Source organism: Bos indicus, chromosome 20 (assembly GCF_029378745.1).
Source record: "Bos indicus isolate NIAB-ARS_2022 breed Sahiwal x Tharparkar chromosome 20, NIAB-ARS_B.indTharparkar_mat_pri_1.0, whole genome shotgun sequence".
Lineage (NCBI taxonomy): Eukaryota > Metazoa > Chordata > Mammalia > Artiodactyla > Bovidae > Bos > Bos indicus.
Genome location: NC_091779.1, coordinates 39,374,517 through 39,395,662, shown reverse-complemented (window position 1 = coordinate 39,395,662; position 21,146 = coordinate 39,374,517). Strand labels below are relative to the sequence as shown.

Below are 21,146 nucleotides of genomic sequence, written 5' to 3'. Positions count from 1 at the left end.
ATCTTTAGTTGCGGCATGTGGATCTAGTTCCCCAACCAGGGATTGAACCTGGGCCCCTGCATTGGGAGTGTGGAGTCTGGCCACTGGACTCAGCAGTGTATATTAGTCACTAAGTCGTGTCTGATTCTTTGCAACCCCATGGATTATAGTCCGCCAGGCTTCTCTGTTCATGGGATTCTCCAGGCAAGAATACTGGCGTGGGTTGCCATTTCCTTCTCCAGGGGGATCTTCCCTACCCAGGGATCTAACCCGGGTCTCCTGTGTTGCAGGCCGCTTCTTTATGATCTCAGCCACCAGGGAGGCCTCTGGACCACTAGGGAAGTCTCTTTGAGCTTTTTTTTGAAATCGGAAGAAACTGGAAAATATAGGCATAGACACTAACCAGTATCTGTATACCAACCAGGATTTCCTAAGAGTTTTTTTTTAAAGGAAAAACTCCTTTCTTCCACTAACCTTGTGTATACATCCAGTCAGCAACACCTTGATACTTAGATTCTTTCTGTGCTATACAACTTTAGGCCATGTTCGGTGTGCTGTTTGGTGACTTTTTCTATTGCTTTTCCTCTAGAGTCTTTAACAGCTAGAAAGAGATGACCCCTGTCCCAGCCTGTCTCCCAGCCGATCTGTGGACGGCTGTGTTACCACTTGTGACTTGTCTGGCAACAAGCTTGCTTTCTTCTTCTGCTTTAAAACAGCCCCTGATTATTTTAAGTGCAAACCCCTTGGAACAAAGCGCATTTGATTTTCATTACATTGCAGATGGGTGTTTTTGTCCGCGGTGGCAAAAGAAACAAAGAGTAGCTCACCCTATCCTGGTGATATCTGAGGTGGCAGCCTGCTGGCTGCGGGTGCTTCTGTGTGTGGCTTCCAGAACAAACACTGCCTTCACCCCCTGCCCCATTACTGTCTCACTGGTGATTGTTTTAGGACACACTTTTATTATGGTTGTAAATGTAATGGTTGTAAAATATTGTAGTATTTCATTTTGTTTTTTTTTTTAATAGCTTGGAAAGAGGTATACAGGACACAGGTATACAGTATACAGGACATCAGAATAATTTCCTAAGGAACACAAATGTCCTAGTGATAGGGAAGGATTTAAATATCTAGCCGTTCTGCTTTTTCATATGGTTGCCAAAGCATGGAAACCTCCACTCCAGTCTGTAGTTTGCCAGCTCAGCTGAGTATAAAAATAGCCACTTCACTTGTCTGTAATTATCTTTACATTTTATGTTATTGACTGGGTATCTTTAGCCAAGCTGTATGGAAAAGGATTTTTATTTTCCTGGACTGGTGAGCTCATTACATTTATTCACTATGTATATGCTTCACATGTTAAAAGGACAAATAAATAAAATGCCACCTTCCCCTGGAATGTTGTGAGGGCGCACAGCCAGAAAGGAATGCCTTTTTTCATATTGGTTTGTTCAGACTTCCTAGGGGGAGCTCTGTATATGCCAGTGGCTGATCTGAGGACTGTTCCATCTTTAAAGGCAACAAAATTTTAAGTTGTAAAAAGGTTGGTCTGTTGGTCAGACTTTTTTTAAATTACTAGTGCTGTTTAATATGCAGCCCAGAAACTGAACTTGAGTGTCAACCCAGCCTTCTCTATTTGTAAATTGTGCCACTTTGGCCAAATAAACTTTCTGGGTGGCAATTTCCTAATCTTGAAACTGAGAACAAAAGCAATAGGATCTAATTTTGAAGTGGTGTGAACATTAAATGAGATAATACTAATTTAAATCAGATAGTAAAAAAAAAATTTTTTTTGCAAAGTTATCATGTAAATCATATTGTTATTATGATTTTTGTTGTGCTATTGTGCTATGATTATGTTATGCTATTGTTAATATTACTAAGGTTATCATGTTCTGTATCCTACCTTTGAAGAACTGTTGGTAGATTGGCCAGTATGATTGTAACTGCCGTTATAAGCTATAGCACTAAAAAGGGGTTGCCCTCATATGTCATTGACACACATTTGCCAGGTATCTTCTGTGTAGTTTGGGACTATGTTTTCCTGTGTTATCATTCCTCCATTTAGTCCTTCTTTATATCCTTAGGTAATGTGGACCGAATAAAGGCATATTTACTATAGTTGTGATCAATCCTATTCCAAGTTGTATTAACAAATTCCGTTGTGTCTCACCAGACAACTTTTGTTTCAGTCACCATCTAGGCACAGAGGAGTAATCTTGTGGTTAAAATGAAGATAGTAGTGTCTAGAATGAAGTGATGGGGAAGTTAAATTCCCTTTTGAATCCTTTGGAAAATTGTCCACCTGTTGATAGAGAAAAACAGAAATGTTTTCTGAACCATATATAACAGAGTAATAGTTTACATAGAAGTCCGTCAGTCTTGAAATGAAATTTAAAACAATTTTTTACAGTGGAGGATAATTGCTTTACAGTGTTGTGTTAGTTTCTGTTGTACAGCAACATAAGTATACATATATCCCCTCCCTCTTGAGCCTCCCTCCCACCCCCTTCATCCCATCCCTCTATGACATCACAGAGCTCTGAGCTGAGCTTTGAAATGAAATTGTTGATTAATCATCCCTTCTGCATGTGGCAGAGTGAATCTTTTAAACTTTCATCCATTATCAACTTGCGGGATTTACTAGATCTGAGCTTTATGATTTGATAGTAAGTGAATGTTAAACATGATAACCTATACTTTTTTCCCTTAATTTTGTGCCTGCCTTATAATAATAATAAGATGTTGTAATTGCCAGTTGTGCCAATCTTTGAGGGGAAAATGTGAATCATTACTGTCTAATAGAATATAAGCAAGCCATAAATACATGTCATCACAAGTCACTTCAAAGTTTCTAGTAGACACAAGAAGGAAAATGAAGCAACTGAGATTGTAATCATCTTTTATTTTTATCTAGTATATCCAAAAATCTGTCAACATGTATTCAGTCAAGCTATTAATGATATAGTTGACATTTTTTTAATAGTAAATCTTTGAAATCCATTGTGTATTTTCCACTTACAGTGCATGTCAGTTTGTGTTAGCCATGTTTCAAATGCTTAGTGGCCACGTGTGGCTAATGACTGCAGTATGGGACAGCACCGGTCGAAGTAGTATGTCGTTTTGTAGGTCCTATAACCCCAGTCCGACCTGACACTTAGAATGGCCTCAGTAGATGCAGGTTTGATTAAGCTTCCCTGTGTCTTTACCTAGTTATCTGGGATTTTGCCCTTCATTTTCAGTGTTTCCTTAGAGAAGTATGATAGCTCACTAGCTTCATCATAATCTGATTACACATGAAATAGTGGACATTTGTGTTCTTGGTTTACAAATCTGTGTGTCTCTGCTTTCTTGCATGTGCGTTAATCAGCATGGACTTTTTTTTTCTCTGTTGTAGGCAGGGATTATGTATGGGCCAGTTTTCTACATCCCCCTGTGTACTTGGCCCAGAGTTGGTAGGCAGTGCCTCTGGGTAAACAAGACAGTATAGATTTCTTAGTTTTCCTCTTAAGTTGCGAGTTCTTGAATAGCCGCGATGTTTTTGCTCTCTAGAGCCTGATGGGATCAGATGCCAGGTATGTGAGTTTGTGTGTGGGGCCCAGGGTGGAGGGGAGTGCGTTTTAAATTTTTGTTGCAGGTGACAGAAGCACTCCCCATCCTTTATGTTAAGGCTGTTTCATTCTATCCCTCAATACAGACAATGGTTGAAAATGGAAAGAAGGTCCAGGGTCTCAAACTCAGTCAACAGAGTCTGTGTTCACTATGCAGGTGGTTCTAGGGCCCCCGACAGAGCACGGGCGTGGAGTGGCCTGGGGCTTCTAGTGGAGAGGATCTGGAAGGCTTTTCCATTTGTGCTGCCAGGACAGTAGTGTGGCAAATCCAGGCCAGCCTAACCCCTAGGGGGTGATGCTTGGTGGCTGAGCTACTGTGTCGGGCTTCTCTTCCAGGTGTCTTGTTTAGAATCAATTAGGCTGAGTGAAAGCATGCGTCCTTATCATATCTTCAGCGATATTCAAGGATTAACTGCTCTGAGAATTATCCTTGGTGCTTCAGGTCTCCTGATCCAACTGAACCCCACTGTTCCACCCCCTCCTCCAGGCAGCTTCCCCACTGTCTGCCCCCATCTCCTTGCCCCACCCACCCAGAAGTCTCTATCTTCCTCCTGAGCCACATCACAGGGTCCTTCAGGACCCAGCTGTTACGATGGTTTTTCATTTCGTGAGGGTTTTTAACAGTCTAATCCTATTCATTTCCAGTTACTCGTGATTGTTTTCCTTGTTGGCAGGTTCCTGTAGGAGAGCGAAAGAGCTGGTCATATTTTCAGAGTGGAAATAACCCAGAAGGTGGGGCTTGCTGGCCAGGTCTTCTGTGGTGAAGAAAGAATGGAATGCTGGAGGTGGGGATGGGTGAGGGTATGCTGGCAGATCAGGGAGCAGCTAATAACCAAACAAATGGATGATAAATAGGCCCTCCCTAACCTATGGGTTCAGAGGGGACCTTATAGGTCACCCCACTGTATTCAACCACTTAGACTCTGGAGTGTGTATTTCAATTCTGTAGGTTCTTAAAGTGAATTTAGCTACAGGCTTCCAAATGAGCTGAACAGACAGACATACAAACTCCAGCGGTGCTGCCGAGGTTCTGGGCTCCTCTTTTACTGTGGCATCTAAGGTGACAGCCTGAGCGAGATTGACTAGGTGAGAAGGCACCAGAGGATTTGTCAATATTCGTTGATTGCAAGTCACAGAAACTCAACTTGAACTAGCTTAGGATAGGAGGGAGGGCTTTCCTGGTGGCACTGGTGGTAAAGAACCCACCTGCCAGTGCAGGAGATGCAAGAGACATGGATTTGATCCCTGGGTCAGGAAGATCCCCTGGAGGAGGGCATGGCAACCCACTCCAGTATTCTTGCCTAGAGAATCCTATGGACAGAGGAGCTTGGCAGGCTACAGTCCATGGAGTTGCAAAGAGTCAGACACGACTGAAGTGACTTTGCACTCACGTAGGTTGGGGTGAGGAGTGGGGGTGCAGCTTGGCTCATGGGATGCCAAATTCTGTGCTAAAATGGTGTCGGGGCCTCTCTGGTTCCCTCCCTCAAACCAGCTCTCTGTGCTGGCTTAGGAGTGTCTTGGACAGCTGCCAGGCTCACATTTTCCTAGTTTCTCCACCAGAGAGGAAGGCTTTAATCTTCCCTTTTTCTTCCCCATTCTACTCCCTTCTCTTCCTTCTTCTTGTACTCACCCCTTCCCTGTCCCTTTCCTCTCCCACCACCCAAAATCCCAGGGAGGGTTTCTGATAGCCTTCCTAAGGACACCTTTCCATCTCTTGGGAACAGCTATGGTCAGGCTATAACCTGGTTGGAGTGGGGTCGGGGGCAGGGGCAGGGAATAGGAGGACAGCTTTCTAGAAAGAAATGCAGTTGTCAGAAGAAGGCTGGGCACTGAGAGTCATGGGGCAGACCCTGTGCCGCATGGTAATGTATTAGAGAAAATGCAGAGACTTGCCTTCGAGTGAGCAAGGCTGGAGATGAGAATAAACAATTTGAGTACGTGGTGTTCGAATGACGTCCCAACATGGTAGCTGGGGCAGCAGAAATGATTTTTGTGCTCTCCATCTGCTGTTCCACTCCTGCTTCTAGGGCATCAGAATTCACAGTATCCATGTTGTTAACTTATTTATCCCTTACCCTCAAAAAGTATTTGAGGCACTGGATGACTGATTCATCAGAACCATTGTGACCATCGTAAATGACACTAATGCATACAAGAATGTGGAGAGTCTGAGTTACCCCATTTTAAAGCCAAGTCAAAGAACCGATGATGTCACAGTAAGCCAACATTTGACCATTAAATCTTTCTAGAGTAAAACCAAGGGAATCTGGTATAACCATCCAGGGAGCTACCCTCTCGCACTCTAAAGCTCTTTCTCACTACCTAACAACTCAGCATTTCACTTTTTGTATTTCATCTTGTTAAAAACAGCTTCATCGAGGTATGATTTATATTCCACAAAATTTACCATTTTTAGTATACAGCACTGCTCAATGTTTAATAAATTTACAGAGCTGTGGAATCATCACAATTGAGTTTTAAAACATCTCTCTCACCATCCCCAAAGAGCCCTCATGCTCATTTGCAATTCCTCCTTATCATCCCCAGCCCTAGGCGACTGCTAATCTACTTCCTGTCTATAAATTTGCCGGTTCCAGACATGTCGTACAGATGGAATCTTACACTGTGTGGTCTCTGTGTCTGACCTTCACTTGGTGCAATGGTTTCGCGCTGCATGTATCAACCCTTAGTTCCTTTTTGGTCCTGGAGAGTCTGCCTTCCCCTGTATGGAAATGCCACGTTTTGTTTACCTACTTGGTGGATGTTTTAGTTTCCACTTTTTCACGATTATGAGTACTGCTGCTATAAACATTCATGTGCACATCTCTGTGGACACGTGTTTTCTTTTGGCAAGACACATCATATAATTGCCAGGTTGAATGGTAAATGCATATTTAACTTAAGCTGCCAAACTACTTGCCACAGTGACTTTGTGCTTTCCACGTTTTATATATTCACCAGTAACATTTGAGGAGTGGCCCTGTCTTTTCAAACTTGAATGATTCTTATGGATTTTAAGGTGGGGAAAGCCAAGAAATGGACTTGAGGTGCAGATGGTAAGGCACTTAGCACATACCCCTTGCTGTTTGGGTTTGATTACTAGATGTGTGCAGGGCAGCTTTTTTGCTTGAGAGGTGAACACAGTGTTATGTCTTGATAGAGCTGTTGACGCCAACATCAAAGATTTGGAAATACACCCTGGAAACGGGGCATTTTAGAGATCAGCTTAAAAATAACCTCAAAAGGAGGGATAATCACATGGTGTTTCTTAGTCCTGGAGTGGTTTTTGTATTCCAGAGGTAGCTTGTTTTGTTTAAACCCATGCTTTTTAAATTGGATGGATTTAGGGCATGAGGTAACCTTGGGGCTTTTCTTCGGTAGGTTTATCGGAGCATGTGAGCAGCAGATTTGACAGTCCAGATAGTGATGTTGCCAGAGCCCTGACCAGATTTACATCAGTGCTGGTGGCTCTGACTGATTCATGGACCAAGATCAGTCCTCATTGATGGCAGGTTTTATTTTTAAAGAAGAATGATGTATTTGTTTCTCAAAAGAAATGTCATCCCCTGATAAAGGCAAGTTGTGAATATAGGGAGGAAGATTAATGCTCTTAAGAGTTTCACTTCATGATCATTATGGTACATTATCTGGATGGCATTTATGGTTTTAAAAGAGTGTGGTCATTTTTGGGGGGAGGGAGTGAGGTACTACAGTATTTTAGGAAGGATTCATCGCCAGAATGAAACCACTGCCTATGTCTTTTTCTCTCCCTCTTACCTTTCCCTCTTCTTTATCATCTGGGCAATCTTTTATCTCACCTGCACCTTAGTTAATATATGAGAGCACTCAGCCCATAATTAATGCTTAGTAAAGTTTGCATGTTTGTTGAGTCATTCATTCATTTATTTATATGTATCTGGTCTGTGGAATAAATAAGACACCTAAATTGTGATCACAAAGCAGCTTTGTTTTGTGTCCCACTGACTCTTTAAAATTTATTCAGAGAGGTTAGTCCATCTCATGCCTCTGGGTGAAATATATAACTTTTCTGATTAGATTTTTAAAAAATTCTACAGTCAATTTCAGTTGCTAATACTCTCAATTTAGAACTCGGAATGCCTGATTTAAAATAAAAATTTCAAATTCGACTTAAAAGAAAATATCTTTTTCTGTCTTTCTCCATTTTCTCCTGTTACTCTCCTCGCTTTATCTGACTGTCATGGTTTGGGTCCCCTCCAGGGTTACAATGCAAACTGGAGACAGGAGGGGGGAGATGAGAGGTAAGAAGAATGAGAAAGTTCTTACTTGATGGTATGCAGGAAGACAGTGCTCTGCTCTCTAATCCTGACAGATATTTTGAGCTGATTCTTGCTCTTTGAGGAGGTATTTTCGGCTGGACCATGTGCTCCTAAAATTCATGTGTTAAAGTCCTGACCCCTGGTACTTTGGACGGGACTGTTTGTGGAGGTAGGACCTTTAAAGATATGATTAAAATAAATGAGACTATATGGGTGTGACTGGTGTCCTTTTAAAAAGACATTAGGACAAAGGCATGCAAAGAGGAAGGGCTCTTGAACACAAAGGGAGAAGGAAGCCATCTACAACCAGAGAGAGAGGCCTTAGTTCAGTTCAGTCACTCAGTCATGTCTGATTCTTTGCAACCCCATGAACTGCAGCATGCCAGACTTCCCTGTCTATCACCAACTCCCGGAACTTACTCAAACTCATGTCCATTCAGTTGGTGATGCCATCCAACCATCTCATCCTCTGTCGTCCCCTTCTCCTCCTGCCTTCAATCTTTCCAGCATCAGGGTCTTTTCCAATGAGTTGGCACTTCGCATCAGGTGGACAAAGTATTGGAGTTTCAGCTTCAGCATCAGTCCATCCAGTGAATATTCAGGATTGATTTCCTTCAAGATGGACTGGTTTGATCTCCTTGCAGTCCAAGAGGCCTCAGAATAAATCAGAATTGGCTTTGCTGTTACCACCGTCTTGGACTTCTAGTGCCCAGAATGGTGAGGATACAGATTTCTGTTGCATAAGCCACCAGATGTGACACTTTGTTACACAGTCCTAGCAAACCAGCAGAGGAGGCCTTGGAAGATCCCTCTCTCTCCCGGTTCCACTCCTGGACCGTCACTAGGGACGCCTCTGATTCCTGTGTTGCAGGTTCTGCTTTGTTGCTTTTCTGTCTGGGACTCGGACTCTCTCTGCCCTCTTCATCCTGTAATCCACTCTGTTAGGCAGAATCCAAGACAGCTTACTACCCTTCCATGCATTGCCTATGTCTGGTTTACAGGAGACAGACATGTGTGCACAGATAAACTTCAGCATCAGGCTGATCACAGCCCAGCAGCTACCATGCCTTCATTCCCACCCTTAGCATTTAGGCCAATTTCTCTCCAAACTTGTAGATTTTCCAGGCGAGGATCAGACCCCTGTCCAGTCTCTCTAAGTAGTCCTGTGGGCCTTTCTCATTAGGTTGAGTAGGCCTGGTGGGAATCATTGCATCATTCCTTCCCAAGAAAGCTGCTGCTGCTGCTGCTAAGTCTCTTCAGTCGTGTCCGACTCTGTGCGACCCCATAGATGGCAGCCCACAGGCTCCTCCGTCCCTGGGGTTCTCCAGGCAAGAACGCTGGAGTGGAGAAAGAAACTCCCCCAGTCTCCATGTGCTCTGACCCGTTTAAACCCTGGATGTGAGTGAGGGTTCAAGAGTCCTGTTACCAGTTTTTAGCTAAATCCTTTGAAATTGGGCATCTTGGACTGGCCGCAATGAAATGTCTGTTGAATCTTTGTGCTTCCAATTTGACACCCAGTGCTTGTTCGGGTGGCACTGAGTGGTAAAGAACCTGCCTGCCAATGCAGGAGACCTAAGAGACGGGTTCGATCCCTGGGTCAGGAAAATCCCCTGGAGGAGGGCATGGCAACCCACTCCAGTATTCTTGCCTGGGAAATCCCATGGACAGAGGAGCCTGGCAGGCTACAGTCCATAGGGTCACACAGACTCGGACAGGACTGAAGCGACTTAGCATGAACGCTTGTTCACCCATCCTTTCTCTCAGCCTCAGTGAACTTCCTCTGAGTGTGGACCATGGAGAAAGTCCTGCTGAGGTCAGAGGTGAACGCTTGGGTGTTGCTTACTTCAGTCACTCAGTCATGTCCCACTCTTTGTGACCCCAGGGACTGCAGCTTGCCAGGCTTCCCTGTCCTTCACCGTCTCCTGGAGCTTGCTCAAACTGATGTCCACAGAGTCGGTGATACCATCCAACCATCTCATCCTCTGTTGTCCCCTTCTCCTCCTGCTGTCAATCTTTCCAGCATCAGGGTCTTTTCCAATGAGTCAGTTCTTCGCATCAGGTGGGCAGATGCTAAAGCCTCAGCTTTAGCATCAGGTGCAGCTAGGGTGTTGGAGAAGGCGATGGCCCCCCACTCCAGTACTCTTGCCTGGAAAATCCCATGGGCGGAGGAGCCTGGTAGGCTGCAGTCCATGGGGTCGCTAAGAGTCGGACACGACCGAGTGACTTCACTTTCACTTTTCACTTTCCTGCATTGGAGAAGGAAATGGCAGCCCATTCCAGTGTTCTTGCCTGGAGAATCCCAGGGACGGGGGAGCCTGGTGGGCTGCTGTCTATGGGGTCGCACAGAGTCAGACACGACTGAAGCGACTTAGCAGCAGCAGCTAGGATGTACTTTTTCCTTGTTGAGAGGTTCCCTACCTGGAAGTGGTAGAATCTCAAGCAAAAATAATAGATCAGGCATGCAGATCTGGTGGAGCCCTTGGCCTGCTTTGCATGAGGCTGATAAAATCTCTGTCCTAAGCACTTGCCCCCTGGGGTTTTAGCAGCTGGTTCTTGCTCTCTGTTGACTCTTACATTCCATTATTCAAATGGTCAGCTCCCTTGGCTAAACTCAGCATGTAAAGATTAGGGAGATGCTGCAGGAGGTGCACAGCTTAGAGAGAGGGAAGCAGAGGGAGCAAAGAGGAGCAACTTGATAAGTTTCATAGGCCAAATGAGATGGTGGTTTGGGGTTTTTAAAAACGTAGTGCTTTTATATGTACATGTGAAAACTGATCACGGCATTTACTTAATCCCATTGCAGCTAACCCAGTCCATTTAGGACCATAAAAAGCCTTGCTGAGGTCAAAGATGAAGTCTACAGTCTACCCAGGCACCTAACCTGTATCTCTGTCCTACTCATTCCTTCGGGAAACATTTATTGATTTTTATGCCATTGGCTAGCACCCAAGTAATAAGCAAAATGAAAACTCTACCCTGAAAGTCCTCCATTCCAATGTAAATAGCCTGAAGTGTACATTTTCAGATTTGCCAGAAAAACTGGTAATTGGGACTCTTGAACCCCTCTTGCTTACATCCAGGGTCTAAAAGGGTCAGGGAATGGAGACTTTCTTCAGAGAGAAGTTTGCATCAGTTTCCACCATGCCCGCTCAGCCTCCCAAGAGAAGCTTAAAGGACTGCTGGCAGAGTTTGGACGGGTGTTTGACCTTCCCCTGGGACTGCTGTGCCCCGTCTTGTCAGAAAGGCCCGACGAGGAGCCCTCTTCTCGTCAGCTTGCCCAGATCCTGAGTTTCCTTTTAGAGACACTTGGATCCCTACCTTTGTGGTGAAGACTTCTCTGATTTTTCCTAGCCCTCAGGGATTTCCATCCAGGAGGCAGAGTCTTAAAGCAGCTTCTGCCCCCAGGGGCAGTTTAGATGGCAGGACAGGCTCTCTCGTCAGGGACTTCTTTATCCAGGGAGACCTTTTACAGCATGTATTTGTTTTGCCACCTTGAGTGTTTATACAGCTTTGGGTTAAAATTCCATTTGCTGGAGAGGGATGATTGTAGAAGCAGGTACTCAAGGGAGAAGAGGTGGATGCTGAGCAAGAGAGAAGTGTTGTAATTTCAGTGTCTTGCATTTGTTCAGTGTCATCTCCAGTGCTTTGGATTTTAAGTCTCATGTACTTTTCACTTGGAAGAAAAATTCTTGAAGTCTGTCCGGGGGTGCACATTTAGTATTTCTGGTGTTGCTGAAGATTCTGAGGAAGCATCTCACATTCCATGATGGAGGGATTAGTTAGAGCAAGAACATTGTTATTCACTCAGGTCCTCCAGTGACTCAGAGGGAACTATTTTAAACCACTGCCCTTGAATCCTGGGGTATGGCATCTTGGATGCTAATACATCCCTGTGATTCAGGAAAAGGCACGTGTGTGTATAGCTGCCATTTGCCTCTGTGAGTTATTGTTTCTTAGTGGCCATGGTAACCAGCTAGTTTCTCTTTTGCTTTTAATGTAGAATGCTCCCCTCTCATCCACCCACAATATTTTGAAAGATTCTGTCAATGTTCAGAAATAATGATCTATAAAATCTACTTATGCAGTGTCTCTAAATTATTTTTAATGAAATTGTCAATTATAGGTATGATTAGGTGGTATGATAGGTATAGAACAGTGGTTCCCAATCTCATTGAGCATCCAAGTCACCTTGTACGTTAAAAAAAAAAAATTACAAGAGACTTCCTTTGAAGTCCAATGGTTAAGACTCTGCACTTCCAGTGCAGGAGGTGTGAGTTCAATCCCTGGTTAGGGAACTAAGATCCCACATGCTGTGGACCATGACCAAAAAACAAAGAAAAAAAACCCAATTCTGAGCCTCACTTCTGTTTACAGAATCCAAATACCTGGCTGGGGCTCCAAGGGGGCCCTTACATGCTGACATAGTTGTCAGCATTGTCTTATGAAATAACCTTTGGGTCACATGTAGGGATGGAGGAGGGGGTGAGTGAGAGAAGGAGTAGTTTGGTGATAGAAGAAAGGAACTTTTTGCCTCTCTTTTCCTCATGATTACATTTCGGTTGGAGATGGCTTGTGGTAGAGAAATAGCTAAAGAGAATTTAGGAGCAAGGAGCCTTTTAGCGCTATGGGCATTGCTTATTAACCTTTGTTCCTTCAAAATTCATTTTTAATCAAAGAGGTTCTCAACTTGAAATTTTCCTAGCTCTACAGATTGGAGAAGAATGAAGGTTATTAAACTATTAAAAAAAAATAAGAGTTAAAGAATTAACATCTTTGTTGAGATAAGTCACATGCTATTCAATTTAAAAATATCATTTGAATGGTACAGTTGATCGGTTTTTGGTGTGTTCACAGGTTGTACAGCCATCATAGCAATAAATGTAGAACATTTCCATCACCCCAAAAGGAAAATTCTACATTGGTTATGTCATTTTTAATACTCATAGAAGTCTAACTTATTAGTTCACAGTATAGCTCTATAGGCTAACATCAAGGCTTTTTGATTCAGGCTAGAAATTCTATTCGATAAGGGTAGTTCATGTTAAGCTTTGGTTGAGAGTTACATTATTTTTAAAGGGAAAATGGATTAACAAACCCTGCTTGTTGGCTCTAGTCTTTCAGATGAAAGGGGAACAGTCTGTGCCTCCCTGCCCTATTCCATCCTCACTGATGGAGTGACATTGCTTGGTAACTGGCAATGAAGCAATGCTTGGTGACTTATTTTGGGTTGAGCATGGAGTAAACTGACCAACATTTCTGCTCAGTGGATAGACAGGCTTTTTCATCTGCTTGGAATGAGAAGATATAATTCAAATACCTTTTCCTGTATATGTGAAACATGCCCTTCTCTTTTTGAACCATCCAAATTAGACTCCCATGCAGCTAATTCAGCTTAATCACAGCTCTTTTGACCTAAGCACCTAGTTACTTTTCCAAGGACTGCTCTTAGTTTGGTTTAACTAAGTTGATAGATGTCACTTTATCCAGTCTGGGCTTTGAAAATTTGAATCTGCAAGTTGGAGCCGAAAGATTCCAGCTGACCCAAGGAAGGCAAGTCATGATTGACTCTTGGATCCTCTTGGGGAAGAGGGGGCTACTGAGGCAAAGGGAGCCCAGGTGACTTCCCACAAGTCCTGACTTCCAGGATTAGGTCCTGGAGTTAGGTCCTTTTACCAATTCTGGGAAAGCAGTGATTTGTTACTAACTTTAATTATCCCCAGCTACAGTTCTTGTTTCTAGTTACTATTTTGTGGGTTTCCAAACCTTTTTACCCTTGACCCCCATCTCTGTCATCCCAGAGTTATACCCTTGGACCACCCAGCTCTCAAACACCCAAAGCTTCCAGGAAAACATTCATTTTCACAGCTAATACCTCCCCCTGGGAGTTTTTGGAATTACTTGCTTTATTTACTTAATCCTCTTTAAATGAGCCTTTGCATACTTCTCACTGCCATACTGAGGGGTGAGGGGGAGACGAAGACAAATACACCAAGCTACTAGTGCCCACACCCGTGAAACATGCCCCCCCACCTCCGGCCCTACGTGCCCCATGACGTCAAACAAAAATCTGACCCAACTTTGCCTGACACATTGTGTTCTTGCCTGAAAGGATGCTTTGGGTGGTTCCACCTTGGTGGGTTACACAGTTTGTGGGTTATCCAAGGCTGGATTTCTCTTTGCTTCTTTTCCTGGTGCATGGATTTGTCCTGTTTTCTTGGTTGGTAGCACTTCACCCGGAGGGTGGAAGGAATTGAACTTCAAGGGCAATTTCCATCTTCTAGCTGCATTTGGTGGAGAACCATGAGGCACTGTCAGGTTGGGAACATCTGCTTATCATGGTTTCTACTTGGATTCATCAAAAGATGGTTGTTCTGACATGATGAAGGGCTGGTTCATAAACCAGCACAGCTTTGATAAGGATATTTCCAGTTCCACATACCTCATTTCTAACTTCTCAAACTTGTATGCCAGAGTCAACCAAGCAGATGCCTAGGCCCCGCCCTTGAGATTCAATTTCCAGGGAATTTTACATTCAGCAGAGTGTCCCCAGATTCTTCTGATTCAGATTAAGTTGGGGGGCCACCTTCCAGAAGCACTGTCCTCAGAGTTTGCACTTTGCCATTCAGGTACCAGCCCAGCCTTCTCTGTGGTTAAGTACATGGCAATTAACAAGGTGTAATTACAGTGTGTGCGGTTTCCAAGGCAACGGACATTCTGTCACTCCTGCTGAGGCTGGGAAGATTGAAAGGGACCACAGGGAGGCCACAGGAATGGTGTGGCCTCCAGATTAATGTCATTGAGGTGCTTTGTGACCAGTCCAAAGGGCCCTGCTTAAGGGTAGCAGCAATAATGAAAGTCAGAAATTAACAAATTAGAACCCAGGGAGCCACTGGACCACTTCTGGAGGTGACAGCAAAGACCTCAAGAGGAATGGGTCCGGCCGTTCAGTTGCCTGCATTTCCTACCCGCCCCCACCGTGCCATCTGTTTCCTCAGATCAGTTTAGTCCAGAATAAAGATGGTGGATGAACATGATGACCTTGAAAGGCTTTTGAAAGGTAATGATCAACCTAGTCAACGTCTGACCATCGTTCCTTAGTCCTCAAATAGACTGGCCTGTTAATGTTCCCCTGTTCTCACTTTGTCAGCTGAGGCTTGACGTTACATTTCTTGAGTGCTTTCCAGGTGATGAGAACTTGCACGTAGATTTTTCTGTCATTTTTGACCTGAACATACACTTTCCAGGTTTCAGGATGGAAGAGGTCAAGTTCATGCCATGTTTTAGCCCAGGAGTTTACTTTCAGGTTTTAGTTTTAAAGCTGTAGGGCAGTGGAAAAGGCATTCACCCATCAGTCCGACTTTGGTTCTGAATTTTATCATACAGAGGTGTGGGGAATGCAGACAGGTTTCTTCACTTTGAGGTTCCATCTCTCCCTCTGGAAAATGAGGGGCTCTCACTGGATCCATAGTGGGATCCATAGGGATCTTACCTTTTGAAGGGTGACAATGCCTTTGCAGAATCTAATGAAAATAGGAACTTCCCCAAAAAAAGTACAGGGACTTCGCTGGTGGTCCAGTCGATGAAGACTCCGCAATCCCAATGCAGGGGGCCTGGGTTCGATCCCCTAGTCAGGAAACTAGATCCTGCAGGATGCACATAAGACCTGCCACAGCCAAATAAACTAAAAAAAAAAAAAAAAAAGTACAGATATACTGTCATTCCAAAAATTTACCTTCATTTTCTAAAGGCACCACAGATCCCTCCTGAATGAGGTGGTTTCATAAGACTTTTCGAGCTCCGGATTGGAATCACTGGGTCCCATGAGGACCTGGGGAGAGTCTTTCACTGTTTTGAGTGGCTTCCTGAGGAATGAGGTATTTGATGAGGGAGGTTTTGTTTTTTCTCACATTTTTCCCTCATTGCCCTGTGCATCTATGAGGGGGAAAAAAAACACACTGAGAAAAATAAATAGGGAATGAATGGCATCTGGAATATGAGCTGCGCTTCAGTATGCCTCACTCCTGTGGCCCTTTCAGAGGAGGTGGAGGCTGTAACTGTACCGTGAAGGGGATGGAGAGGAGGGAGTTAGGCACTGAGTTTTGTGCAGTGACAGGCCAGCCTTTACTTAAGCTTGTTCTACTTTGAATGAGGAGTTGGAAGAAAATGAAGTTTCAGTTAACTTGAAAATGTGGGATGCTTCAAAGGAGTATCACAAATGGGAAGAACATAACATTCTGTACCACTTCCCAGCCCTTAACCCTGACCACCTTTCTAACTCAAACCCAGACGCTTACCCATGGCCCAAAGTCCCAGTCCACTTGGGAAGGAGTCACTGTAGTGTTTGTTTGGAAACCTTGAAGTGTGTGCATGTGTGTGTGTGAGTTGCTCAGTCATGTCTGATTCTTTGTGACCCCATGGACTATAGTCCACCAGGCTCCTCTGTCCATGGGATTCTCCAGGCAAGAATACTGGAGTGGGTTGCCATTCCCTTCTCCATGGGATCTTCCCAACCCGAGGGATCAAACCTGGGTCCCCTATATTATAGGCGGATTCGTTACCATCTGCGCCAGGAAACCTTGATACTTAATTTCTTTTTTTCTCCTTCTGGCTAGATGCTGAAGGTCTCCTCTAGAGCTGTGGAAGGCTGAATGGACTAAACATGAAGAGCTTGAAAGCCAAGTTCAGGAAGAGTGATGTAAGTACTTGTGACTCACGTCTGGCTGCAGAAACACCCTCCCTTGGACCTTGATAAGATGCTGGGTTAATCAACTACGTAAGTCAGAAGTGCTCTGGGTCCCAGCTCAGCGTGGCTTTTGTGAATGATGTGTTCTTGCTGTTTGTGTATATACCTTCTAAAAAGGACTTTTTTTTTTTTTTTACTTCTGATGTCAGTGCCTTGTAGAGAAAGAAACAGTCAAATTAACATCTTAAAAAAAAGAGTAAAATACCTCAGCATTTCTAAATCCCCCCAAATCTGACTCAGAATGTCATTTTTAGAGAGCGGTTAAGGAATTATGTGTTAACGCGGTTCATGCTGGGCGTTTAGAAAACTTAAATTCTGTTAAGGCTTTTGTGGTAAAACAGCAATATCTATTGCCGCCTGCACCTTTATTCCCCCTTAATTCCTGGGTTCTTCCTCATTTGTTATTCATCATTCAAGCCTTTGAATTGGAGTAACCAGTGATGCTAAAGCTGAAACTCCAGTACTTTGGCCACCTCATGCGAAGAGTTGACTCATTGGAAAAGATTCTGATGCTGGGAGGGATTGGGGGCAGGAGGAGAAGGGGACGACAGAGGATGAGATGGCTGGATGGCATCACCAACTTGATGGACGTGAGTTTGAACTCCAGGAGTTGGTGATGGACAGGGAGGTGTGGTGTGCTGAGATTCATGGGGTCGCAAAGAGTCGGACATGACTGAGCGACTGAACTGAACTGAACCAGTGATGATGCCTGAATTATGAGACAAAGTCTCTCAGAGGAGAAAATGGAGAAAAGGAACATAGCAGTAGGATTATATGTGATGCTATTATAACAGAAGGTCAGCTCATAAACCCTGCCGAGGCTCCAGTCTTGTGCTAGCTGCTGCAGATACTTTGAGCAGAGTTGTTGAAGGGGAGAAATACATGGAAGGATGTTTGATGGAAGCTCAGAGATGTCACCCTCCTAATGGGCTTGCTTGGCTGTCATTTAACATTGGGTAATTAAAAGTAAACCTGGATTTTATTGCTTTGCTGTGAATTATATGACAGCTTGGCACAACCACATTTTTACAATGAGTGGAGACCGTGTCTTACGGCTAACACGTCACACATGCACATACACACGCGAACACACATACCTCCTCTTGGCTGAAGCTTATCTCCTGAGGCTACATCATGACATGTAACTTACTGCCCTGATAAGCCCCAGACTGGAGGAGGTGCTTGTGGAATGATTGCAGAATCTTGTTATGCCGAAAGGAAGTTTGAGCTCTAAGGAGAAAGGGTTTTTGGAGAAAAGCGGACTTGACTTCCTCATTCTTCAGGTAAGTTATCTAAGACTCAGAGAATGTGACTTGGCCGAAGTTGTCCAGGTAACCTTTGGCTGGAGTGACAGCGTTGGTCATCTGACTTCCTTGACGTCTTGCCCTGCCACTCCCATGAGAAAACTCCCTTCAGTCTTCTCATTTGTTGGCCAAGTGATGCTACAGCCTCTAGATCTCATTGGACTTTCAGTTAATAAGGAAAAGGCAGTTAAATGGAAAATGTTGCCCAGCCAGGCCGATTCGGGTTTATAACTTGTGTGACTAGGTTCACAAATACCTTTTCCATTCCATTGGGCAGCTTCCATTTGTACAAACTGAAATTGTTTTAGCAAAATTTAATCAGTCTAGACTTCCATGATATATGAACAGGGGCAGGGGGGAAATAATAGGAGCATACACTTTAGGTTTATAAACTGGTGGCTGTAGGGAGGGTATTGCTGGAATCTAGTTTTTTAAATAAAAACTGAAATATTTCCATGATTTAGGGGAAAAAAAAGTCACAGTAATAACACTATTAAAATCTTCTGGAATTTGGCAGTTGAAAGGCTTAGATTTTGGCAGTTAGCACAAAGGGAAGAAATGTTAGAAGAGCAAGCTTGGGAGAGGAGAGCAAAAGAAATTGATATTATGGGGTCAGATGGTATCAGATGGCTCCCCAATTTCACCCCAAATTGCTTCCCAAAGCGTAATCCCTCCACTGCAAGATGGAGGGAATAAAAGCAGAAAAGAAAATCGTTTCAAAGCCCAGCTTGTTAATCAGCCGTAGGATAGCAAGAGCTAACCATTATAAAATATTTACTTTATGTCAGGTGCTGTGCCAAGCTCATTATGTGAACTTTGTTTAATCTTGCTGCAACCCTTATGTGGTAAGTATTATTGGCAGGCTCATTTTCCAGATGAAGAAACTGAGACCCAAGGAGCTCCAGTCCCTTGCCTGGGCCTGTGTTCTTCTAGCTAAAAGTTGTCAGTGTTTGTGCCCAAGTAGCCTGATTCCAGCCCCCAGGTTTTGCAAAAGAGAAAATGTGGATGCAGGTCTGATTTTTGAAACAGCAATCCAGGCAGTAGCTTGGGAAAGCCACTTCAGACCTATGTCTGTGGCCTTGGGCAAGTCTGTTCCCCTTCCTGAACCCCCAGGCTCCTCACCTGAAACTGAAGATAGTATTACCTCGTGAAGTTGTGAAGGTTAAGTGTTCTAATGCCTGTAAGGCACACGTTTTAGGCCTGGCATCCTTGAGGTGCTTGGTACATCTTTCTACCTCTTTCTTACTCACAGACACCCATGCTGGAGTTGAGAGGACTTCAGCTGTATGGTTGGCAGACAGGTTCAGACTCACCACAAGCTTTATTTGGGAAGGTTACTACCTCTTGCTCGGGCATTGTAAGTGGTCTTCAGAGCACAAACCTTGGCAGTGAGGGCCTTTTCTCTCTTACAACATGTACTTTAAGCAGTAGATTTTAGATGAAAATTACATCAGTGTGATTGTAACACGAAAGAAGCAGCTTGTTCTCTCTTATTCTCTGTGTGACCACTGGGAGTTTTTACTTGTGTCTAAAATTTAAAACAGTCAAATAGGACAGACTGCAAAATGATATTTTTGCTGGTGCAAACTTAATTTCATGTGTGAAATCTTTTACTGACTCTGAATATTTTTAAAATTGAAAATTATTATTGAAAAAATAAAGAGGGAAATTCACTACTGATGACCTTCCTTTGAAAAGTAATTGGAGATGAAATGTAAATTGTCATGTAAAAGTGTTTTAAAAGGCAAAATAAAAGTGAAAGTCGCTCATTTGTGTCCAACTCTTTGTGACCCCATGGACTATGCAGACCGTGGAATTCTCCAGGCCAGAATACTGGAGTGGGTCGCCCTTCTCCAAGAGGATCTTCCCAACTCAGGGATCTAACCCAGGTCTCCCACATTGCAGGTGGATTCTTTACCAGCTGAGCCACCAGGGAAGCCCAAGAATACTGGAGAGGGTAGCCTATCCCTTCTCCAGTGGATCTTCTCGACCTAGGAATCGAACTCGGGTCTCCTGTATTGCAGGCGGATCCTTTACCAACTGAGCTATCAGAAAAGTAAAAAAAAGAAAATTAGTATGTAGAAATTGCTGATTGAAAGTAAAGAATGAGTCAATAGTATAATTATGGTTTATAAAAAAAGCAAACACAATGAGAAGTAGGCAGAAAAGCCTATGTGGTCTGGAGAGCAAAATAACCTGGTAACTAATTTGCTATCTCTCGGGAGGGACACAGAACTGGGAGTGGGTTGGGGGCGGGGTGAGGGGTTGGGGGGATTTTGCTTTTCACTGGGTGCTTTAGGCTTTCATTTTTTGGTGTATGTGTATGCATCCCCATGTGTCACTTGTTACAAGAAAAACAAGTTCTAAACTGTTTACATTCAGTGCAATGAGCCAAACTGTAATTTTCTTTACCCGAAGTGAGTGGTGTCTCTTAGAGAATAACCCTAAACCCACCCATCAAATTTGCCTGCTAGTCTTTGTGGGAGGCTGAAAGGAGGAGAAAGAAAAGGCCCTTTGTGTTTCTGGGGGGTAGGAGGAAGAGGGACAGCAGATCATGTTCGGGCTCTCGTAAAGAGAAGGCAGGTGACCCGCGGGCATGATCACATTTCAGCCAGCCTGTGTCTGGGAGGTCTTGCAGCCAAACGAGTTTGTGACCATTGAGCGTAAAACCCAGGAGTGAGAAAGGACAAGCGTGGCCCAGAGGAGCCCCCGTGGACGCCTTTAAGGTCATTGTGCTGCACTAGGACCATCAGGCAGGCAGAGATTTCTTCCGAGCATCCTTTCCAGAATGCTTGACTCAGGCGGCTGAGTTTCTGTGCATGACCTAGGGGAAGGACCTAGCCTGTGTCTTTGGGCTGTGGTTAGATACCATCCTTGTCTAGTGGCTTCCATCCCTAAACTTAATAGGGAGCCTGCAGGTAACCCACAGAGGCCAAAGAAAGTCATGGAGCTTAACAAATGTTCCCCTAATATAGGTGACATTTTCCAATTCCTGTTTCTAACTTGATTTGGTCATCTTTGAACTGGGTTAGGTACTGGAAGGGATACTGGAGAAATATGCAGGATGCTGGTTGTCTTGAAGAAACTCAAAAACCCATGTGGGAGGAGAAAAACTACACACAGGCAATAACTCAGGCAAAATACAAATCCTATAGAATGTAGATATTAATAGGATATCCAGGATGATATAACCAGTTGTTAAATTAGGAGACCT

The 21,146-nt window shown here is 43.9% G+C and overlaps 1 protein-coding gene across 5 annotated transcripts in view; it reads left to right on the top strand.

The window, feature by feature from the left end:
• The window catches only part of RAI14 (retinoic acid induced 14), a 162,236-nt gene that overhangs the window by 12,044 nt on the left and 129,046 nt on the right, over positions 1-21,146 (top strand). For 4 of the 5 annotated variants that reach the window (XM_070774777.1, XM_070774779.1, XM_070774780.1 and 1 more), the window contains exon 2: positions 16,498-16,580. In XM_070774777.1, coding sequence (XP_070630878.1) covers positions 16,545-16,580 — 36 coding nt within the window. In that variant the 5' untranslated portion in view covers positions 16,498-16,544. Of the gene's footprint in view, positions 1-1,792; positions 2,646-16,497; positions 16,581-21,146 lie in introns of those variants that run through there. The other variant, XM_070774778.1, reaches the window with a different exon arrangement.